The sequence below is a fragment of the Neofelis nebulosa genome, chromosome 16 (assembly GCF_028018385.1).
Source record: "Neofelis nebulosa isolate mNeoNeb1 chromosome 16, mNeoNeb1.pri, whole genome shotgun sequence".
Classification (NCBI taxonomy): domain Eukaryota; kingdom Metazoa; phylum Chordata; class Mammalia; order Carnivora; family Felidae; genus Neofelis; species Neofelis nebulosa.
Genome location: NC_080797.1, coordinates 12,085,266 through 12,106,612, shown reverse-complemented (window position 1 = coordinate 12,106,612; position 21,347 = coordinate 12,085,266). Strand labels below are relative to the sequence as shown.

The 21,347-nt window shown below is 51.7% G+C and overlaps 1 protein-coding gene across 7 annotated transcripts; it reads right to left on the bottom strand.

Moving 5' to 3' along the window:
- Nucleotides 1–268: 268 nt before the first annotated feature.
- On the bottom strand, nucleotides 269–19,483 carry FLCN (folliculin). 7 transcript variants are annotated; one of them, XM_058702595.1, is made up of 14 exons: nucleotides 19,236–19,342; nucleotides 18,540–18,618; nucleotides 16,569–16,683; nucleotides 14,230–14,502; nucleotides 12,806–12,952; nucleotides 11,502–11,723; nucleotides 9,937–10,097; nucleotides 7,895–7,986; nucleotides 6,088–6,278; nucleotides 4,484–4,597; nucleotides 3,559–3,682; nucleotides 2,416–2,547; nucleotides 2,207–2,312; nucleotides 269–1,536 (listed from the first exon to the last, which is right to left on the bottom strand). In XM_058702595.1, exons 4-14 carry the CDS (start codon nucleotides 14,476–14,478, stop codon nucleotides 1,335–1,337), a joined length of 1,740 nt encoding a protein of 579 aa, XP_058558578.1. In that variant the 5' UTR covers nucleotides 14,479–14,502; nucleotides 16,569–16,683; nucleotides 18,540–18,618; nucleotides 19,236–19,342; the 3' UTR covers nucleotides 269–1,334. The 7 variants fall into 7 exon arrangements, with proteins under 7 accessions (XP_058558578.1, XP_058558579.1, XP_058558582.1 ...); XM_058702596.1 differs by lacking the exons at nucleotides 18,540–18,618; nucleotides 19,236–19,342 and adding an exon at nucleotides 19,370–19,483; XM_058702599.1 differs by lacking the exon at nucleotides 18,540–18,618 and having other exon boundaries at nucleotides 19,236–19,359.
- Between the last annotated feature and the right edge of the window lie 1,864 nt (nucleotides 19,484–21,347).

Genomic DNA, 21,347 nt, shown 5'->3' with positions numbered 1-21,347 from the left:
GCTCCCCTATGGTGTGTGCAGGCTGCTCCAGGAACACCTGCACACCTATGTGGCTAGGGTTGGGGGATGGTAGTGCTTCTGTGCTATGAGCTGAAATTGATCAAAACTGACCACAATGTCCAGTCTTCTAGAATGTGCAAGACTTTAACAGACTCCAGAGTTCCAAAATGGTTCTATCAACACAGGTTTGATTTTAGCCATGATATTTTCTGTGACTGATCCCAAGAAAATTCTAGGTATCAAACCAACAAAACCACGTAGTCGACAGTTTAAAAAAATACATCTTTATTGTGTTTCAATGTTCTTGCACGATAGATACCTAGTCATATAAACTTAGTCTCCATGTTAAATATAAATTAAGCAAAGAACTATAAACAAATCAGCACAACTGCTGGAAAATCCCTCCAAGCCATGAATCCTTATTAAAGGTGCACACTGGCATGAGAAAATGTTCTTAAATCACCATATTCTGAAAATTGTTACCTGCTGCCAAATGTAAATGTTTAAAGAAGCAATCAATAAAGGGCAAAGTGATACAGGAGAGAACTGTGGTGGGTTCCTCAACTCCACATCCAGTGAGTCAGGCAAGACAAATGGCTCCATCCGACATTTCAGCAAAGTATCATCTTTGTGTAAAAAAAAAGATCAGGGCCTGTCCTCAAGCTATAGGGAAATGCCAAAGCAACCACCCAAGAGCATGGCCAGAAGCCTTGGAAGTTACATGATTCCAGAACACGAACCCCAGAGGGCCCAAAGATGAGGAAAACATCCATTCCACCCCAAAAGCCATTCCTAGAGCTCAAAACCAGATCACTAACAATGACTGAGGATCGGCACAGACCCTGAAAAGTCACAACTGTAGCAAAACATACACGAAGACATATAAAACCTGGAAAAGTCTTGGGTTTCAGAACAGAAAGGTTCAAACATTAACCTTAAGAGAGGTTTTTTACTGTGGCCAAAATACCCAAGTTGGGACTGGCCTCACGTGTTTTCCCTATAAATTCTGAGATCAAAATCCTTGAGAGAGGAGATGCACATTGTCTTTGGTCATCTCTCACAGAGGTGCACACACACAGGGGACCTAGTGTCCCAAGTGTCTCTGTGCCCCCTTCAGAGCTGGAGCAATCCAACTGGCTTGTGGCATGGTACTGAAAACTACACCAGGCCCAAATCCCACAGAGAGGGCAAAGTTCAGCCCCAACAGGTTCCATTCCTTACCAGGAAACAGGAGTGGTCTGTGACTGCCCTCGGAGACCCGTCTCTGAGCTCAGCAGCGAAGATGGCAATCGCCGCTTTTCAGGTGAACGTGGGCTCAGATTCCCACGGCGGGGTCAATTACGAGGCTCTGAGGCCGTGGGGCTGCGGACGGTGGACATGAGGTGCGATTTGTAGGTTTTGCTCAGACCCGTCATCCAGAACTTGAGCAGCTTGACATTGTCCTCCTCGGATGCTCCAAGGATACTGAGGAGCTTCTGCGTGTCCTCTTTGGGCCGACTGTCCACCTTGGTGAATTTAAAGAGGACCTTCACTTTGCTGAAGAAAATCAAACACAGAGCACTCAGACACCACAGCATAATCGCACCAGGGCTCTGGGCTGAGGCCGGACGGCTTCAGGACCAGCCAGAGCCCTGCAGACGCCTGCACACCCCAGGACCTCTTGCCCGCCCCACACTTCCGCCCTGGGTCACATGGCTGGGGCCTCAGGATGGGGGAAAACGCACATTTTCTTTAAATTCATTAAAGGAGTTCAGTGCTCCCAAGCTTCATTATATTATTAAATCAGGACAAGGTCTAACTGAATTTGACAGAAAATTACTAAGGAAAAATTACTAACGGAATAACTAGTTAGCTTCAACGGAAAGGGAACGTCTGTTATCTGGCTTTCAGATTTTTAAAGTTAATTAAGCAGCAAAAATAACTGCTTCTCTTGGAGGCACGTGTCACTCCCATGTCACAGAGGACCCGCGTGGGGATGAGGAGCGCTGACCCTGCTCGAGGCCACCCAGCTAACAGACTAAATGGCGAAGATGCTATCTGAACCCACGCTGTGAACTCCTATTCTAGCCCATTTCTCACGGAGGCCACGGCTTCTTCTTCTTCTGGAAACAGCTTCTGGCTCTCGCCAGCAGAATATAACTGCCGCTGGCTGCCAGCCCGCCCCCGGGGAAAGCCAACTCTGGGGGCCGACAGGGCGTATGCTCACTTCATCCACTCCTCCTTGAGGCAGACGAGGCACTGGTCCACCACACCCACAGACAGATTCTGGTTGCTCAAAGCAGCTTCCATCTTGTTCAGGATGGTGGGGCCAACTGGGAACAAGGGCGGGGCCGTCAGCGCGATGGGGAGCGAGAGGCAGCCTCACCCTCCTTCCCGCTCCCCCTGTGAAAGGAAGCCCTGCTCAGCAGCGCCCACCTCGGTCCGCGGCCACGGGACTTCCACTGGTCACCACGAACTCATACTTGCTGAGGGACTGGTCATCCTCGCACCCGACCGGGTGGAGGCTGGAGCGAGGGGCTGTGTGGGCCTCCACAACCACAGCAAATTCTGCAGCGACACAAAACGCACCACTCGGGGAGCCTGCCTCCCGCCGCCACTCCGAGTCATCTCGGATCACAGAGCGGAAACACCTCCCCGGACTAACGCTTGGGCATCTAAAGCCTTTTCTGGTGTACTTGTGAATACAGGTTAAGGATTAACTCTTGCCTCAGCGAACGCATTATGTTACAGTCACTCCTGATTACATACCTCAGTTCAGCTAACGCTAAACAGCCTTGTGGCAGGGTCCCACTGTTAGCCCCATTTTATGACAGGGGAACAAAGCGGTTTGGCTCAAGGTCACACAGTTAGTAGTGGTGAAGAAATTCAAGCCCATCTCTGACACCAGGAACCCGTGTTCCAAAAACAGGTGCCGTCCGAGGGACTCAGGACCCAGCCCGGGTGCTGACCGCAGCGGCAGCTCAGGACTGCTGGGCGCCAGAAGCTCCGCCCGTCAACCTCCTGGCCACCTTGCATCGGTGTGCTCGGGTGCTCAGAGAAGCCCCTGGCTTGCCTGGGGAGGCTGGGATTTACACCCACGCCGACTGCTAAAGTGCCCCAACCAAAAGACAAGGATGCTGACTAGATTCTTGGCTCTGCCCGGAGGAGGGAACCTGCCAGCACTGAGGGAGGAGCCGGGCTGAGCAAGCCCCACTGTACTCAAGAACGTCAAGGATGGATTTAAGGCACGTAAAAGAGTCGTCGTCTCCGGAATCCTGTTGGCATCACCAACTCAGCACAATGGCATGACGAGAGCCTGGCAGCCATCTGTGCCGTGCCCACCCCCAGGACTGTATCCTGCCCTCCACCGAGAACACATCCAGACAAGCCACCCTTACTCTGAGGCCGCCTTGTCCAACCCTCACCCGCTTCACAGACAGAAAATCGACGCCCAGAGCCGCCGGGAAAGCTGCTCCTCCTGCTTCGAGCCAGCAGCATCCTCACGTCCACGGCAGAGACCCACTTCTGCTCGTGTGCCCTAAGGCGCAGGGACTCGGGTCAGACGGGAAAGGTACGCACCTGAGGACAGCACGTGGGAGGGGATCTGCACGTGGGGGCTGAGCCCCAGGAAGTTGCACCGGTAGGCCTCCTCATACTGGTCGCTGTAAGGGATGATGCGGACGCAGCCCACCGGCAGCATAGTCTAGAGAGGACCCAGTGACTCAGGCTGACACCAGCTGGAATGTCCCCCGCCACTGCCTGTCTCCATCACCCACGCCCCAAGCGCCCTCTGCAGCTCAGTGCAAAGCCTCTCTCCTCCCAGAAGGCACTCCTGGTCACACAGCCCCACTGGGGTGTCTCCCACACGGCCCCAACTCCTATTCCGGCAATCAGTCATACAGGACTTAGGCTGCCTCTTGCTTTGCGGTATTAATCTATCGATCTTCGGTTTCTGTCTCTTCCCTCGTCCCACAAAAAGATTTTAAGCTTTCTGACAGATTGTGTCACATTCATCTTGTGCGCTCAAAGGCCTAGCAAGATGTGAGGCACCAGGTTTCTGATGACTTAAATATCATCAGAGTCAGACCTACGCCTTGGCGCCCTCTGCGCCTCTGGGGCGCAGACAGCACGGTAGACCCGCATCCCATCTGACTCACTGGGAATGTCCTGTGCCCAGGAACGTGTGGTGACCCGGACCTGCCTCTCTGGCAGCTGAGAACCATGCCCGTGACTTCTTGGAGGGATTTGGGGATGGGGTATAAGGTAGTCAGTTATCAATCTACCAGGGTAGCACAGACTCCTTCCACGGGAAAGAACGACCATTGATGGCTGCCATTTTTTTACACAGTGGAGAAAACAACACATATCTTAGATTCAGGCACAAACCTTTACACTGAGCCATTAATGCCTCTTAACATTCACACCCGAAGTCAGGATTTAAAAAAAAACCCACTAGACAAACCCGGTCCTGCTACAAAATACTTAAGAGAAAAAATCCTCTTACCCGAAGAACTTCAAAAGCTGACTGGACAAGGTCTGCGTCTCTGCTTTTCCAGATCACTTGATTCCCCATGAGAACATGCCAGGCCAACATGCGAAAAGACGGGGCACCCAGGACCTGAAAGATATAGTTCAGGGTTTTCTCTGTGAATTTTCTTCCATGCACCTCAAGTTATTTGTGTGCTCTCTGTACAGGGAAGGGAGATGGGCCAAGAGAGAAGAGCTGGTAACTAGCCTGCAGCCGGGAAGATGCAGCAGGAAGTCTCTGGATTTGCACCTGAAAGCCTAACCGCAAAGCCCTTGCACACTTTGAGATCTTTTCTCCAATTTTATTTTTAAACACTTGAGGCAGAGAATTGCAACATTCACTCTCTCTCTCTATATACGCTATTTTGCTGAACCATTTGAAAGTAAGGGACAGGCAGCATGACACTTGAGCACCCAGAAAGGACAGGGCTCTCCGACACAACCCAGTACACACCACACCCAGAAGCCCCACATGCATGTGCCACCAACCCAGTATCTGGATCCCCAAACCTCTAACAATATCCTCTATAGCTGCTATTCTTTCAATCCAGGATTCACTTAAGGATCACGACTGTTTTACTTATTCTGCTATCTTTATCCTACTTTAGCCAGAACAGTCCCTCTCTCCACCCGACTTTTTATAACTTCCCTGATACTGGCATTTTAGGAGAATTCAGTCTGTTATCCTATGGCTTATGAGCATGGCTTTAAAAAATAAAAAGGGAGGCTAGAAATACTAGAGATTTTAGAAGACTCTTATAGCTTCAAAAAACACTCCCACTTCCCATGGAATTTAAGATTCGTTCCAACTTTAAACTACACGAGCAATCGACAAGGATGGTTTTAGCCAAATACATGGTTTTGATGGGTGACTGTTCCTCATCCAGCCCCACAGAGCATCTGCCATTAAATCAGTCCTTACTCCATTTTCCAAAACAGAAATATCTTTTGATAAAACTCACGCTCACTGTAAAAACAGCCACAGAAAAGTATAAAAAGGGACTGTCCTTACAATCTTGTGACCTCTTCCTCCTGTATGACCCAATATAACCATGGTCAATAGTGCTGCGTGAGACTCCGTCTCTGCTATCGCATATAAACACACCTGCCACCCTGCACAATACACCGCTTGCTCTCTTCTTTGTGTTTAATGACATCCCATCATTTGGATGCAATTCCTTTGGTTGGACATCTGGGTTCTTTCCAATTTCTTGTAAGAAGGGCCATCATTTCTACTTTACAAAGTGTCTAGGCTGCAGGCAAATCAATAGTGATGTTCGCTTCCTTTAAAAGGTTCCAGAATGACAAGATGAGAGAACTGTGAGAAGCCAACCATGCAGGTCTTTCTTTAAAACAGACACGCACATCATCACTAAAAGGGGAGCACACATCCCGTGGCTAAGAAACCCCAGACGGCCACTGCCGTCTTCAGCCAGCCATCAAGGATTTTTTTGGTTACTCCTAACCGACACTCCTGCCAGGTCTCGAACACGACGGGCCTGAAGGACAAAGCTTGCTGGATGAGGGGGCTGGGCTCTTCTCTAGAGCTTCTGAGCGGGGGTGTGCTTCTCTGCCGCCTACCTGCCTCATGTGCCGAAGGGACTTAAAGACAGACAGCTTTCGGGGCTGCCAGTTTCCACAGTCTGAGAGCAAGGAAGACTCTGCTGGGCATTTGGTCAGCTCCCGCCCTTCTGCACCGTCTGGCACGACAGGGGCTTTCTCCTCCTCTTCAGCCTCAGAGTTGTCCCAGCTTTCTGATTCCTCTTCTAAGTCTGCAAGGCGGACAACACAGACATTTATGAACATGCTGCCCCTGGATCCCTTCATTCCCTGGATGCAAAAGGGTCGTGTCCACTTTAGCACAAGGCATCTCCTGATTTCTGGTTTGGGCCAGCTTTCATACGTCTTGTTCTCGGAGCCCCGGGGTGAGCAGGGAGGGTTGGTCTGCTTGCTTATTTAGTTAGCTCAAAGCCTCACGTTGCATTAGGAAGCAGGCACCTGCAAGACTAGGAGCTGCTCACGGTCATGGAAAAATGCAACGCTGAGCAAGCTGACAGCTCATTCACTGAACACTTCCCCAGGCAGGTGTTATGCTGGGGGTGGCCACACGCTATTCCTCTTCATCCTTCCAAGTGTCCCGAGGTCAGTGCTATTCTCATCTTACAGATAAAGAAATACTTGTTATTTCCATTAATCTGTGTGACAACTGTCACAAATGAGGACATCTTCATTCCGTGTTCCGAGTGAGACCTGCAGGGAAGAGGCCTGATCTGTGCACACAGAACACGACAGGAGCAGAGCCAGGATCTGGCCCCAGTTCTGTCCAAATCCAAGTGCGTGCTCGGAGCTGAACTACAGTCCAAGACATGACAGAGAGCCCTGCGTGCCCGCATGTCTAGCCTTCCTACGAGCTCGGATGGACTTGCTTGGCTCTCTGTGTAAATACTCTCACCAACAGACTACCCTTGCCATCTTCACTAGCCTCGAAATTTCTAATTTCTAATCAGAGTAGCAAATGGTCCTGGGCCCGACTTGATCCACGAGGACACGAAGGCGGACGGCAACGGCTTTGTTTTTCAGAGCTTGCCCTGCTCCCGCTGATACTCTACCCTCTTCTCCCACTCAGGAAAGAAGCATGTCGGAATCGAAGTGCGTGCGAAGTCACCTGACTAGGAAGAACCAGCTCCGATTCATTAAGGTCCATCACACGCAACCTGAAGCACGTCAAGTGTTACTGGTAACACATCACACACGACATACATCACAAGTCTGGTTTACCCAACCCGGAAGCTGAGGCCGTGGACCTAGATCACCAAGAATCAAATCACCTCCGAGGGAAAAGCTCGGCCGGGATTGAGACCAGAGGTTCCTGTGCTGGTGCACAGCACACCAGAATCACCTGGGGAGTTACTTAAAACCCCAGGACCCTGAGCCCCAGATCTGGTCACGAACTTGGGGAGGACTGCCCAGACATTGGAAAGGCTTGGGAACCATCCTTGACAGAAACCTTGGGTCCAGCTGAAGCGCAACATTTTATCATTAAAGAACAAAGAATGAGAGACTGTCTAGAGAGACCAAGCACCTGGATATTGTAAAACAGGGACAAGAAAAGCTTTAATCGATCCGTCCTCTCCACCCTCCAACAACCCCAACTAGCAGATTTTCCCAACCTGCCCAGAGCAGTAGATTCTTTCATAGGACTGTCAAAAAGGAGACAGGAAATCACGATAAAAACACCCAAGAACAAAGGGCAAGCCCTTGCAGACGCTCCCCCCGGTTTCCCATCCTTGGGTCCCCTTCATAAGGACGGAGGAGGGCCTGGAGGCTGTGACGCGGCCCCCGCCAGCCACCACAGGCAAGGCCTCCAGCACGGGCTCTCCCGGCTCACCCGCAAGCTTCTCCATCTGGACCAAGGTGTCCTCCGTGGGGGCGCCCTCCAGGAGCTTCTCAGTCAGCCGGCTGCCGCACGCTTTCAGGAGCCTGGAGAACAAAGCACCATCTGTGAAGGGTTCTTGCCAGAAGAAAAATGGAACCTGAAGCCAGACAAGCCTTTTGATCTGGCTACTAGTTTACAGAGAATATGGGATAAAAGATCACATTGCAGTTACATTAAGCCAAATCCAAAACAAGAATTCTGCAGGACAAGTGACCCAGGTCCTCCAACAAAAGGCACAGAGAACAATGTGCAAGTGGAGGGGTGACCTGACCCCACTTCAACGGTCAGTTCTGAGGCAAAACAGGAAAACTGAACATGGATTGGGCTGGATGATACGAAGGAATTTGTCAGTTTTGTTCGATAATGGCTCTATGTTTGAAATGATACAACTAAAACGTGCTTTAAGAAAAAACTCCGGGGGCGCCTGGGTGGTTCAGTCAGTTAAGCAGCCGACTTCGGCTCAGGTCATGATCTCGCGGTCCGTGAGTTCGAGCCCCGCGTCAGGCCCTGTGCTGACAGCTCAGAGCCTGGAGCCTGTTTCAGATTCTGTGTCTCCCTCTCTCTGACCCTCCCCCATTCATGCTCTGTCTCTCCCTGTCTCAAAAACAAATAAACGTTAAAAGAAAAACAATTAAAAAAAAAAAAAGAAAACACTCCGGAAAAAAGTGAGGAGACAGAAAAAGCAGTAAAATGTTGTAACTACTACAGCTGGATGATGAGGGTGTGCAGTTCATTAGACTATTTATTCTATTTTGGGTCTGTCTGAAAACCTCCCTAAATGACTGTACATTGGGTGGGGGAGACAGATACTTTCTCTTGACGTCACAGGTCCTCAGGGGCCACCCTCAAAGATCTTCGTTCTAGGTGCCTCATCTGTACCTGGGCCTGATTTCGACGACGAGCCCCCACACCTGGGGCCGCTGCTGCACAAGAACGAGAGTTTGGGAGTTTTCGCGAGAACATCTTGCAATGGAAGGAACAGAAGCGATCTGAGGCCAGAGGCCAGACTATGGTGGTTTTCAAAGGCAATCCTTTCCTCCTGACTTGGCAGGTGTTAGCGAATGGCACACTCCTCACAAACAACAGGTGCTTGACGTGACCATGCCCACAGCACCACCAGCTTGCCAGATGACTGCAGACCCAACCGATAAACTCCTGAGAACCTGAGCCAGAACCACTCAGCTAAGCCACTCCCGAATTCCTGACCCACAGAGCTGTGTGAGAGAAACGTTTATTGTTGTAGACAAAAAAGGGAGGTGATCACTGCTCTTGGTATGGGAGCATCATTTTAAACATATCACGGGGAGGGGCGTCTGGGTGGTTCAGCCAGTTAAGCATCCAACTCTTGGTTTTGGCTCAGGTCATGATCTCGAGGTTCATGAGTTTGAGCCCCGAGCAGGGCTCTGCACTGATAGTGTGGAGTCTGCTTGACATTCTCTGTCTCTGCCCCTCCCCTGCTCATGCTCTCTCTCTCTCTCTCTCTTAAACATTAATTAAAAAACTAAATAAATAGGGGCGCCTGGGCTCAGTCGATTAAGAATCCAACTTCAGCTCAGGTCATGATCCCACGGTTCGTAGGTTTGAGTCCCATGTTGGGCTCTGTGCTGACAGCTTGGAGCCTGGAGCCTGCATCAGATTCTGTGTCTCCCTCTCTGCCCCTCCCCCGCTCACTCTTTGTCTCTCAAAAATAAACACTGAAAAAGAAATTTTTTTTAAATAATAAACCAACAGACCACAGGGAAGTGAGTGCCACCTAAGTAAATCTTCCACACGCTCAGGGGAAGATGCCTGGAGGGAAAGGAGGACTGTAGCCCAGGTCGGTGCCTGCCAACAAGTACACAGCAGAGAGGCACTGAGGGGAACTCATCCAACAACCTTTCTCCCCAGATTCATGCATAACCCAACCACTATATGGGTTATGTGACTGTACCCATGACTGTACCCGTGACTGTACCCATTCTAACTGGTGCTAAAAGACCTGAAAATCTCCTTACCAAGCAAAGGAGGTGTGCAGGCACGCCCACAAGTTGTCATCGCTTGTCAAGGAGGTCAGTGAACGAGCAGCATTACCATTCCTTTGGTGCAGGAATGGCGTAAAGGCCGTGTTCATCCTCTGGGCACGCTGTGGGCATCCGAACTGCTCTGCTTCAAATACCTGAAATGCAAAGGGAAGAGTTAGTCTTTTTTTTTTTTTTAACGTTTATTTATTTTTGAGACAGAGAGAAACAGAGCATGAACGGGGGTGGGTCAGAGAGAGGGAGACACAGAATCTGAAACAGGCTCCAGGCTCTGAGCTGTCAGCACAGAGCCCGACACGGGGCTCGAACCCACGGACAGTGAGATCGTGACCTGAGCCGAAGTAGGACGCTTAGCCGACTGAGCCACCCAGGCGCCCCTTTAATGTTTACTTTTGAGAGAGAGATAGAATGTGAGTGGGGGAGAGGCAAAGACAGAGGGAGACACGAAATCTGAAGCAGGCTCCAGGCCCCGAGCTGTCAGCACAGAGCCCGACACAGGGCTCGAACTCACAGTCTGTGAGATCATGACCTGAGCCAAAGTCGGACGCTGATCCGAATGAGCCACCCACATGCCCTGGGAAGAGGTAGCCTGTTAACCAAACCAAACCAGCCAAGAAACCCAGAGCCAGCTCATTCACAGCCAACATCCTGGATCCTGCTCCTGAAAACTCAGTCCCCCTCTGAAGGGCACAGAAAGTGCCGCCAGCCTAACAATTCCAAACGGGATGGTTTTGCTTCGCATCTTGATTAAAAGCCACCCGAGGAAGAGGAATGGGGTTAAGTGACCTCCTGTCCCTCTCCCACAACCCGCTCATTAGGCACTTGACAGTACTCGGCTGGCACGTGTGGGGGTGGTCATCAGTGTTGCTCTGCAAGTATTTCCAGTCCCAGGCCCACGGAGGGACCCGGTGGCGGGGGGGGGGGGGGGGGGGGCGGGGGGGGACTCATGCCCAGTTCTGGCAATGACGGAGAGAGACAAGGCCCTCCAGCACCATCTACCCCTCCAGCAGAGAAACGAGCCAAATTCCCCTTTGGCTGCGGTCCACCTGCTGGGCTGACTGCAGTAAGCAGATCCCACTTCCCTGCCATGGACACAGAACATGAACAAAAACCAAACTGTGACTTTGAGCCACCGAGGTCCGGGGGCTGTCTGTTACCACAGCATGACCCAGCCTATCCCGAGAGACGTGATGCCACAGCTAGAGGCCTACGCTTGTGGTGGGTCTACAACACGATTAACGGACAGGCTTCGGAAATGAAGGTCAGAGGAAGCACAGGCACCAGGGAGACACCAGGGCATTCGACCGCAGTAAAGAACCCAGAGCTGGAGGAGAACTGGGACAACAGCGGACTCCAGAGAGCCCAGTAAAGCAAGCAGGACTGATGGTGAGGCTCATCACCAGCCCTGAGTCTGAAGGCAGAAGATTCAGACAGAGCAACAGCCACCAAGACCTAGGGGTCATAAATCCACCCGTGCTCTGACCCCCCCTGTTGGCGTGAAGTTCCTCCCCCACTGCCACCCACTCTTTCTGTGGGGTCACCTTGAGTGCTTTGCCCTGAAGTTCATCAATGATCCCTCGGATCTTTCCAAGCAGGAAGGGCCAGGAGTTGATGAGGTAAATCCGGTCCATCATGATGGCGATGATGCTGTACCAGCGCTGGAAGCCCCGGGCCAGGCTGTCTTTGATGAAGAAAGTGTGGCTGAACACGAAACCATGCTGCTCATCTCCAAAGAAGATGGGGCCTTCACGGCCAGGGCAGACCTGTGAAAATCAGCAGTCATTCCAGGACACAGTCCTGTGCTGGCTTTAGTGACACAAAGTCAAATCCTCCTCCTCAGACTTATCTCTCTGGCCTAATTAACTAGCATCTGTCATAGGAAGAGTGGGAAAGGTGGGGGCCAAGACAGGAAAACTGCTTTCATCTGCTCCTGGGATCAAACTGTCTAAAGATCACGTTCGTTATCATGGATTGCAAGGGCAAGTAGGTTCAGGACTTTTTTCTACCTTGAGCCATAAATAACTCCTATTCAAATATTGTAAATACTCCAGACTCAAATTTCCAACTGTCACTCATCTGGAACATACTGGGGAAGGTCAAAATAGTCATCGTAGGGTCCCTTCAATGAAACCTGCATACTTCATTTATAGGAGAAAAGTTAGGTCTCCCTCATGACATACTCACTCTTACTTTATACACAACCATCTGCTTCTAGCAGATTAGCCAACAGGAAATCAAAAAGAGGGAACGAGCTGAAGGTAGGCACACAGCAACCGTCAAGTGAAAACAGAGAGAGGCGCTCAGTGTGTCTGCTCAAGTCAGTATGGAAAAGGGAAATTTTACAACTGGGATTATGAATTCATGACAGATACAAACATAGACTAAGAACTTGAAATCAGAAGACGTGAACTAAGACTTGAAATCAAAACAGCAGCGGGGTATAGTTAAGGAACAAACTGATTTACCCTTCAGCAGGTTCGAAGACCACACGGTGACCACTAAGGCTTGTAATGATGACAGAGACAATAAAAAAGTGATATCTGATATGGTAAATGAAATATCCTAGAAATACTTAATATCTTAGAAATATATTCACCAAGAGTGAACAGATAACAGAAGTCTGGTGCTTGAAATTATAAGCTAGCAACCATTTAGAAAACTGGAGTCCAACCCAACCTATTCTGGCGTTCTAGAGACCTGGGGCTGCTCCGTGCTCCTACTCACTGATCCACGTCCTCTTCAGGGCAGGACTCTGTCTTCCTCACTGTAACCAGTACTGAACTTGTTCGGGGCACCTTAGATGTGTGTGATATCCCCAGAGTGCCCCCTGAGTCATGGTGCTCACCTCACAGCTCAAGCTCCGCACACAGGCCTGGCGAACAATGCTGAAGAGCTGGGGGTGGTTGGGGTGCTGGTGACTGACATATTTAATCGAGGTCTCTTTATCATGGCTGATATACCCAGGATGGCCTGCAGCAAGTGACCGGCAGCCCTGCCCCCCCCGAAGGAAAAGAGAACCAATTAGGAAGCAGGTAACAAACTTTCTTGTGCACATGGGAACAAAAGACTCCATCTATTTTCATATAAAAATAGCTGGCTTCTAGAGTACTTATCTGAAGATCTCAAATGTTTCCTGAACAGGAAAACCAGGACAGAGAGATCACAAAGATCATCAAGAGTGTGAATAAGAGGTCTAATCTGAGCACTTACATAGCAGGTATTATGAACAGCTCTGCATACATTATCTCATATAATCCAAAGCGTAGCCCTATGGGATAATTACGGTGAGAATCCCCATTTTACTGAAGGCAAAGCTGAGGCTTGGGGCTGCAAAGTGGCTCACATACTATGTGCCAGCCTCTGTCCTTGGTCCTGACATAGCCACTTAGTGAGGGCCTCAGGAGGTTGCCAGACTTCCAAGCTACTGCAGCAGCCTGAGAACACAAGCTCAGATCGTGTGCTGTGGAGCAGATCGACTGGTGGCCCCAGCTGCTGCCCCTCCGGAGCCACCACCACCTTGGTGCCGAGATCACGCATCCCGGAGGCTCTCCCGACCCTGAGACTGCACAAGAGGGTATGGAGGCAAGCCCCTCCCGTGAGATGCAGGACATGGCAATTCCAGCTCAAGGACTCTGTCTGCCCAGCCCTCCTCTTTCCTTCCTTCTCCTTCACAGCTGTCAGACTTGTTCACAGCAGCGAGGCTCTCCCCACCTTCTGCTTCCTCACGGGTGTTTCCAGCAATAAACACAGCAATCCTGGGCATGCTACCTGCTTCGCAGTGGAACCAAGCTCATGCAGTTGGATTCCTGTTCACACTGCAGTGACAGGTCTAACACTGCCTCTGATTTCAGGTCCCGACCTAGAGCTGTCACTCAAAGCAGCAGCCTGTTGAGGGAACTTAAACCTCATTCCCCAGAGCTCACAAAATGACACCAGAAGTAACAGCCAGGACCCCACGAGAAAACTTCCCGAGAGCACTGGACTGAAGGAAGCGGAGCCTACGATGGGCTGGCACGCAGACGTGAGCAGCAGAGGGGAGGGCTGAAAAAGCGAACGCTGGGGTGAAGGGAAAGAACTAAAAGGACATGAGAAGAAGCAAGCATATTCCACAGGGCCCACAAAGAACGGTCCGTGCTCACACCTTCCCGTGAGGTCACGTCCACTGCTCTTAGTCCCACAGGGTGTCCTGCCCACTCTCCAGGAGGTCAAATACACAGCATGAGTCCCTGTTGAGAAAGAAACGTCTCCAACACCCTGAGAGACACTTGCCTCGCACATGTCTGACTTTTTGGGCCCCGGGCTGCTGGACTCCGCGCTGGCCCCTTCCGCCGGGCTGTGAGCGCGGATCCGACTACTCATCTGAATGCCACCTTCCTCCTCCTCGGCCTGTTCGCCCTGCCCAGGGCTGTCCCCATTCCCAGCCCCCTGAGGAAGTGGGGCGTGCAGAACTTCGGTGCAAAAGAGAGTGCGGGGGCCGTGGAGCTCACAGAAGTGACAGAGAGCGACGATGGCGTTCATGGTGTCCTGGAGACAGAAGGGGGCCTGTGTGTATGGGGGGTGGGGAAGAGAGGAAACAACATCAGCGCCCAGCCTGTGTTCACGCTACAGAACCTGCCAACTCCTCTGGAGCACAGGCACTGGGGAGACACCACCGACAGGCTTCCTGACCAGCAGAGGCGGGTCACCCACCCAGCACGGTGTCAGGTGTACGGGAAAAACCACGTCCTCGGTCCGTGCTGACCAGGAGTCACAACAGAGGAAGGAGGATGTAATTCAAGGATCACACAGAAAACCCTTCAGTTACAGCTGTGACAGGGCTACAGGGTAGACAGCACGGAAGAGAACACATGTGCGAGTGACGATGGGGCAAACGTGACACAAATAAGTAACAGTGGGGTTTGGAGGAGACACTTTTTCAATGTATTCAATCAACAGCAGTTGTGCTGGGTGATAGGCCACCGCCCTCACGGAGCTTACCCCTAGGAGGGAAGGGACACATGACAGACTGCTTGCTCTCCTACGGTGCCAGCCTTGGGAAGGAAAGTACGGCAAGGCCAGGGCAGAGAAGTGCCGGAGAGGTGGGATGCGGTTTTGGACACAAGGGCTCGCTGAGTGAGAGCTGAAGGGAGCCGTGGAGGCGGAGGGGGCAGGACTAGGGGTCTGTCTACAGAGATGGGTGATGAAGGCAGAAGATGAGGAGGAGGTGGATTTTAGGAAGCCTTCTAGGCCTTAGTAAAGACTGGAATTATCTACAGATTGGAGAGCCTTTGATAGGTTCTGATGAAAAGTACGGTAAAGGAGCATAGTGGCCAGTGGCCAGGATCTAAACCCTCTTCTCTTTGGGGACCCCCTCCCCCATTACGGAGCCGAAGAAGGCGAGACATCCTCTGTCCTCATCCCCCCGCATGGGCATGACCAAGGCTTGGCCAGTCAGAGGCACCTGCCCAGGAAGCTGAACCCAGGGAGACAAAGTGGCAGTCCCAGTGCGAACATGCATGGGGGGCGGTGAGCAAGTCCTGGGTGACAGGGTCCTCAAAACCCCACGTGGTGTGTCCGTCACTGCGTCCTCCCAGCAGCCTCCCTTCTCCAGCCAGCTCGCTTACTCTGCCACCCAGCTGGCATCTCGCAGACAATCTCTCAGCTGCCACGACAACTACTGCCCCTGCCCTGCCCCTGTCCCTGAGGGAGGGGCCGGAGCTCGAATGTTACAGTGGGAAACTGGAGAGAAGATCAGCTGGGCTGATGTGAGTCAGCCATGGGGATCAGACGGGGATTACGTGCCTGGCACGTAGGGAGAGCTGGGGCACCTCCCGGAGGGAGGTGGGCAGTGGGAGAGGAGACAGGGTTAGAGAGACAGCAGGACATGTAGCTGGAAAACCCTGAGAGCTGCGTGGAGATTCCAGACCGCGCTGTCTGGGAGCCCCGAGCCACTCCACAGACCTCTACCCAACTCCCCATCCTCACCATTTCGTTCTGCCCGGCACATCCCTGCTGAGAGGCCTCCCGAACCAGCACCCCAGAACACTCGCTCACTCCCACTGCCTCACTCTCCCCTCCTCCGCACTGCGCTTCCCCTGTACAAACGTTCCCTAAGTGGCGACAGGAGTCAGCCTGAGGTTGTATCTACAACAGTTCCTGACACGCACAGGAGGCACCACATTAAAATATTGAACAGGGGATTTGGGAGCTGCCCGTGACAAGGGGGCAGTTGCTGCCACAGGAAGTGGAGAACTCATTGAGGATCTCTATGGGCAGGAGAGGTTCAAGAGCACAACCATGGGAACAGCAGTCTGAGAGCCTAGTGGCACGAGACCCAAGTAAGCCAAATTTAAACAGGGGTTCCACCAGGCTCATTCTGGTGAGATTAAGGAAAATGATGGTTTAAGAATCCATTGTGAAAGGGGTGGTGAGGTGACCACTGACAGAGTAAGAACCTCAGAAAATTAGTATTAAGACCCAAAGGCAGAGGCATTAACCCCAGAAAAAGAGGCCACATCTTCCTTGAGGGACATAAAAGGGAAGAGAAATAAGGTTCCTTCCAGCAAAACATTCGCATGAAAGCAGCACTTGGCTAAGCTTCACCCGACGTGTAGAGCATCCACACGAACCTTTATACTCAGCAAAGTCACACGTCCACCGTCCCACCTACACAACAGCGTGCAAGGCCATTTCCAGATGAGCCAGGCAGGGTGGCCATACTTCAGCTCTAAGACCTGACGTTTTCTAGTGAAGAAAAAAAAAAAAAAAAAAAAACTAGAGTACATTCTAAGAGCAACTGACTTAGTGATACACAAAAAGCAAGCAGTTACCGCCGACTTAAAATCAGAACATCACAGAAGAAGACGTGGGGCTGCCCAGGGCTCTGAATGGCTTCGCGGGCCTCTTGCCTTTTGAGCAGCAGCGGACAGCAAGCTGGCTTTGCAGCCAAAATGCGAGCTGAACTTTTACACCTCTACAGGAATATTTCGTAAAGGATTTCTTTAGATAGAAATATGTCTTTTTAAAAATACAAAATATTTAAAAATATAAGGTCCTCATCCTTCCTACCCTTGGTTACAAGGGGACTGCCTTGGCAGCACTCACACCATGCCAGTTCAACCCTTCAGACTTTAGACCTACAAGTTTCTCTCTTCCTCGAATGGAAAGGAAAGATCAGAGATGATGTTGCTAAGCTACTTCCCAGCACCCATGGTCAGCCTGGGTTACTCTCACTAATAGTTTTTTGGTTTTTGCTTTGGTTTTTATTTTGTTTTTATTTTTTCATGTTTATTTATTTTAAGAAAGAGATAGAGTCAAGCGGGGGTGGGGGGGGCAGAGAGAGAAGGAGACACAGAAACTGAAACAGACTCCAGGCTCTGAGCTGTCAGCACAGAGCCCGACGCGGGGCTCGAACTCACGAACCGTGAGATCAAGACCTGAGCTGAAGTCAGGCGCTTAACGGACAGAGCCACCCAGACACCCCCTTGTTTTGTTTTTTTTTAAAGAAAAGCAGTCCTGTCGGACAAGAGGACAAGACTTCTGACTCTTCCGATCAGGAGTACCATGGTGCCAGGCAGCCAGTGGAAGACAGGGAGGTACCACTTGGCTCTGAAGTCACACAGAAAAAGCCTGTCTCCAGCTCTTACCTGCCAGGTGATGTCCAATATCTTATTTATCCTCATCTGGCACCACCCTAAAGCTGAGAAACAGAGGAACCCCCACCTCTCAGGTTAACCGCTGCACGCGGCATCAGAATTCTGAGTAGCAGGAGGTCAGTTCTCTATTCATTCTCCAATTCCAATCTCCATCAGATGTTTACTGAAGAAAACAACCTGGCTTGAGTATGCCTAACAGTTCTTCGCTTCCAGCCAGCCTTCCGGAATCCAAGGAGGCAGAAATCTGCACACGCGCTCACACCCCACCCTGGCCAAATCCCTTCGACTTTATATTCCAAGAGAGAATCCAAACAACTGGAGGAGGCAGGGCCCTTCCCACAGCCCCCCTCCCCCAGTGGCTGAGGCTGGCCCTGGGCCTATTTCCTCCCCACTTTCTGTGGTCTTCTCATAGGACCACAGAGGATCACAGAGGGCTTTGCAAAGAAATCCAGTATCACAGTAGCTCTTGGCCAGTAATGACCATCAGAATCCCCTGTGGCTTCTCCACCTAGTCTCCCACAGGGGAGTCTTACTGGGTCAGCAGCTGGATCTCGGCAGGCGCAACGTGAAAAGTCCCACAGGGCATTACTTCCAGCTCAAGCGCAGTCACACCATGGTGGCTTTCCTATTCCCACTGCCTTCACCTCGTTTTTGGTTTACAAAGTGTCCTCATGTGTGACACCAGTAGGGCACACACAGTCACCTGCCGCTATTTCCCAATCTCTTCATAACAATGTTGGTAACCCAATGCCTCCAGCACTTTCTCTGCTGTGACACGGAGCCCCTAGGGCCACTCTGGCGGGACACCACGGGCTGGAGAACCAGTACCTCCTTTCAGCAAACCCTTGCCCTCTGCCTCCAATAGCTGGGACCTCAACCCACAATGAGCCAATTCTTGGGGAAACATTTTTCCCAGGTGACAAGGACGCACCTAACAATACCCACCAAACTGGAGGGAAATGTGCTCTTCTACCATCCTTCTAGGCCTATCGGCCCATCAGAGTGCCCGCCTCAGAACGCCAGCCTGAGGAAAAAAGAATTTTGACACACACCCTCTTCCCTAAACCAGAAGGAAGGCAAAACCTGGGTGGGAGGGATGCCAAGAGTGCAGTCTCCCGGCAGCATCTCTAACGTTGGAGAATAAACCGACGACGCTGATGGGGTCTGCACCCAGGTCACGTTCCCCATCCCTTTACGGTTCGTGGATTTGCCCCCCACCCCGCCCCGCCCCGCCTCCATCCACACCTCAGGTTCTCTGCAACCCCTTCCACTCTGGCCCCCGGCCACGCCGATCACTAACACCGCACAGCAACTCAGAGCCCGGCTGGGTCCCCGCAGCTAACCCCAAGGCGGTCAGGCTTCTCCAAGGCCCACAGACGCGGACCCATTCCCCTTCCCCGCCCCCAGGGACTCCCTCCCGCCGCCACCACCCTCCTCCCGGAAGCCAGGCTCCCTTCAAGTTCCACGAAGCAGCCCCGACAGCCCCTCTTCGAACTGCCTGCACAAGCCAGGGGACCGCTCCGGAGCTCGCTCCCGCAAGGGTGGTCGGGGCCCGGGTCGCCCCGGGGGCCGCGGCGGGGCTGAATTCCAGGGGGCGGAGAGAGCTCCGAGCCCAGCTCCGGCGCCCGGGCCGCGGCGCACCTGACGGCGTCTTCCTCACAGGACCCGCCCTGCGCCCCTGCTCGAGCTCGTCGGCCCGCGGGGACACCCGCCCGTCCCCGCGCCTCCCGGCCGGCAGGGGAAGCCTCGGTTCGGACCCCGGCCGCCTCACTCACCAGCAGCCGCTGCAGCCGCGGCGCCCAGCCCGAGGCGCGTGACTCGGCCGGGCCGGACCATCCGCCCACCCCCGCAGGGGGGGGGGCGTGCGGGCCGGCCGAGAGCGCCTCTGCACCGCGACGCGAGCGGGGCCTTACCCAGCCCGCACCCTCGGGAACACCGCGCGAGCCCGGCCACGCGAGCTCTGAGCTGAACCCGAAGCGGCTGCCCGACACCCCCGTCTTTCGCCGCCAGGCTTCCGCGCCTCCCCCCACCGAGAAGTACGGAATGGTTTCAGCCGCGCCGGCCCGGCGAAGGGAGGAAACTACGGGGGGAGGGAGGGGAGGATGCTTAAAATTAAAAAACATTTTCAAAAGAGATTTGAGGAAAAATATAGCCAGCTTAGTATAGTACTCCCGGTCCACACCGAAGAGAAAATGAAAGAGAATGTCTGACGTTAGAGCGGGGTAATGTCTCATAGTGTCACCTGCGGCTTTTATCAAATTGCCGACGGACCCCGTCTTCGGTGGGACGTGCGGGCAGGTGGCCGGGAGGTGGCCGTCACATGACCGTGGGCAAGCGCGCGACGCTGTGCTGTGGCCGGTTCGGTAACTGGAGGTGGGGTGCGGCTCGAGTGCGCATGTGCGTGACCCACTCACCTACCCGAACTATAATTCATCCAGGCTTTTTAAAAATATGAGTCAATTATTAAGCAATATATATCTTTAAGACCCGGGTGCCTGTTATTGAGTCTGTCTACTCAAAGATTAATTTTAAGGCCATCAGTGCAAGGTGTCCCGTCGGTCCTTAAAGTGAACAGCTAGAGGGATGTGAATCACACCCTGAACCGCAGGAAATTCGGTTTGACCTCCGAGAGAGATGGTGCTGCCACCTTGTGTCCGGGCCGGTCCAAAGACCGCCGACCTCTCTGGGCGCCTTATGGCGGAATCTTGGTCCCTGTGACTGCCGCCGGGGGTGTCCAGAGGGCGGTTGTCTCAAGTGTTGGGGAAAAAGCCTGAACCATTTTGAAGTAGAAGTAGGTGGTTGTGTTATTTCAAATAACCGGGTCATTTCTTTCTCTCTTTGAATTTCCATGTTAGAAGACAGAGACAAAATTACAATTTGTTTTCTGTCTTCTTTTAGTGGTGTGATAAAAGATGAAGGACTATGGGAGTTAGGAGGTTAGGCATTGCCTTTATATGCTTACTTGTCCTACCGCTCCAGTTCCTCTTGATACTGAACAGCACAAACTGAATATATTGGCTAGTAAGTCACAAGATAATTTTTGAGGGAAATAACAGAAAACCCACAAGGATATACTGATTTGGAATTCTGTTTTTTTATTTTTGCCATCAACAATTCAGATACTTGAGGAGTGCCTGGGTGGCTCAGTTGGTTAAGCTTGGAGCCTGCTTTGATTTCTGTCCCCCTTTCTCTGTTCCTCCCCCATTCACCCTCTCTCTCAAAAATAATAAACATAATTTTTTTTTTTTTTTTTTTTTAATTCAGGGGTGCCTGGGTGGCTCAGTTGGTTGAGCGGCCGACTTTGGCACAGGTCATGATCTCACAGTTTGTGAGTTCGAGCCCAGCATCAGGCTCTGTGCTGACAGCTCGGAGCCTGGAGCCTGCTTGGGATTCTGTGTCTCCTTCTCTCTCTGCCCATCCCCCACTTGTGCTGTCTCTGTCTCTCAACAATAAATAAATAAATGTAAAAAAAATTTTTTTTAATTTCAGATACTTGAATTTTATTGAGTTTGCAGAATTCTTTGAAAGCCTTAGTGGAAAGATGCAAGAAATGTTTGCAGCCACCTCATGTGACTGTGCCTTTCCAATTTCTAAAAGAAAAACATCGTTGCCAACATTTGTCAAAGTGAACAGGATTTACCCTGAAAAATTACCATAGCAGCAATGCTAAATACAAATCTGATTAACTGACTTCCACACTATAAGGAAGTAATTTACAATCCAGTGACAAAAATTTCAGTCACTGTGACTATT

What these genes read in the sequence shown, in the direction of transcription:
- FLCN (XM_058702596.1), bottom strand. Translation starts at nt 14,478, where the DNA reads ATGAACGCCATCGTCGCTCTCTGTCACTTCTGTGAGCTCCACGGCCCC. An exon ending in TTCAGGGCAAAGCACTCAAG is followed by an intron (nt 10,098 to 11,501) that starts GTGACCCCACAG and finishes TTTGCATTTCAG; the next exon opens with GTATTTGAAGCAGAGCAGTT. An exon ending in CTCCCACGTGCTGTCCTCAG is followed by an intron (nt 2,548 to 3,558) that starts GTGCGTACCTTT and finishes GTGTCGCTGCAG; the next exon opens with AATTTGCTGTGGTTGTGGAG.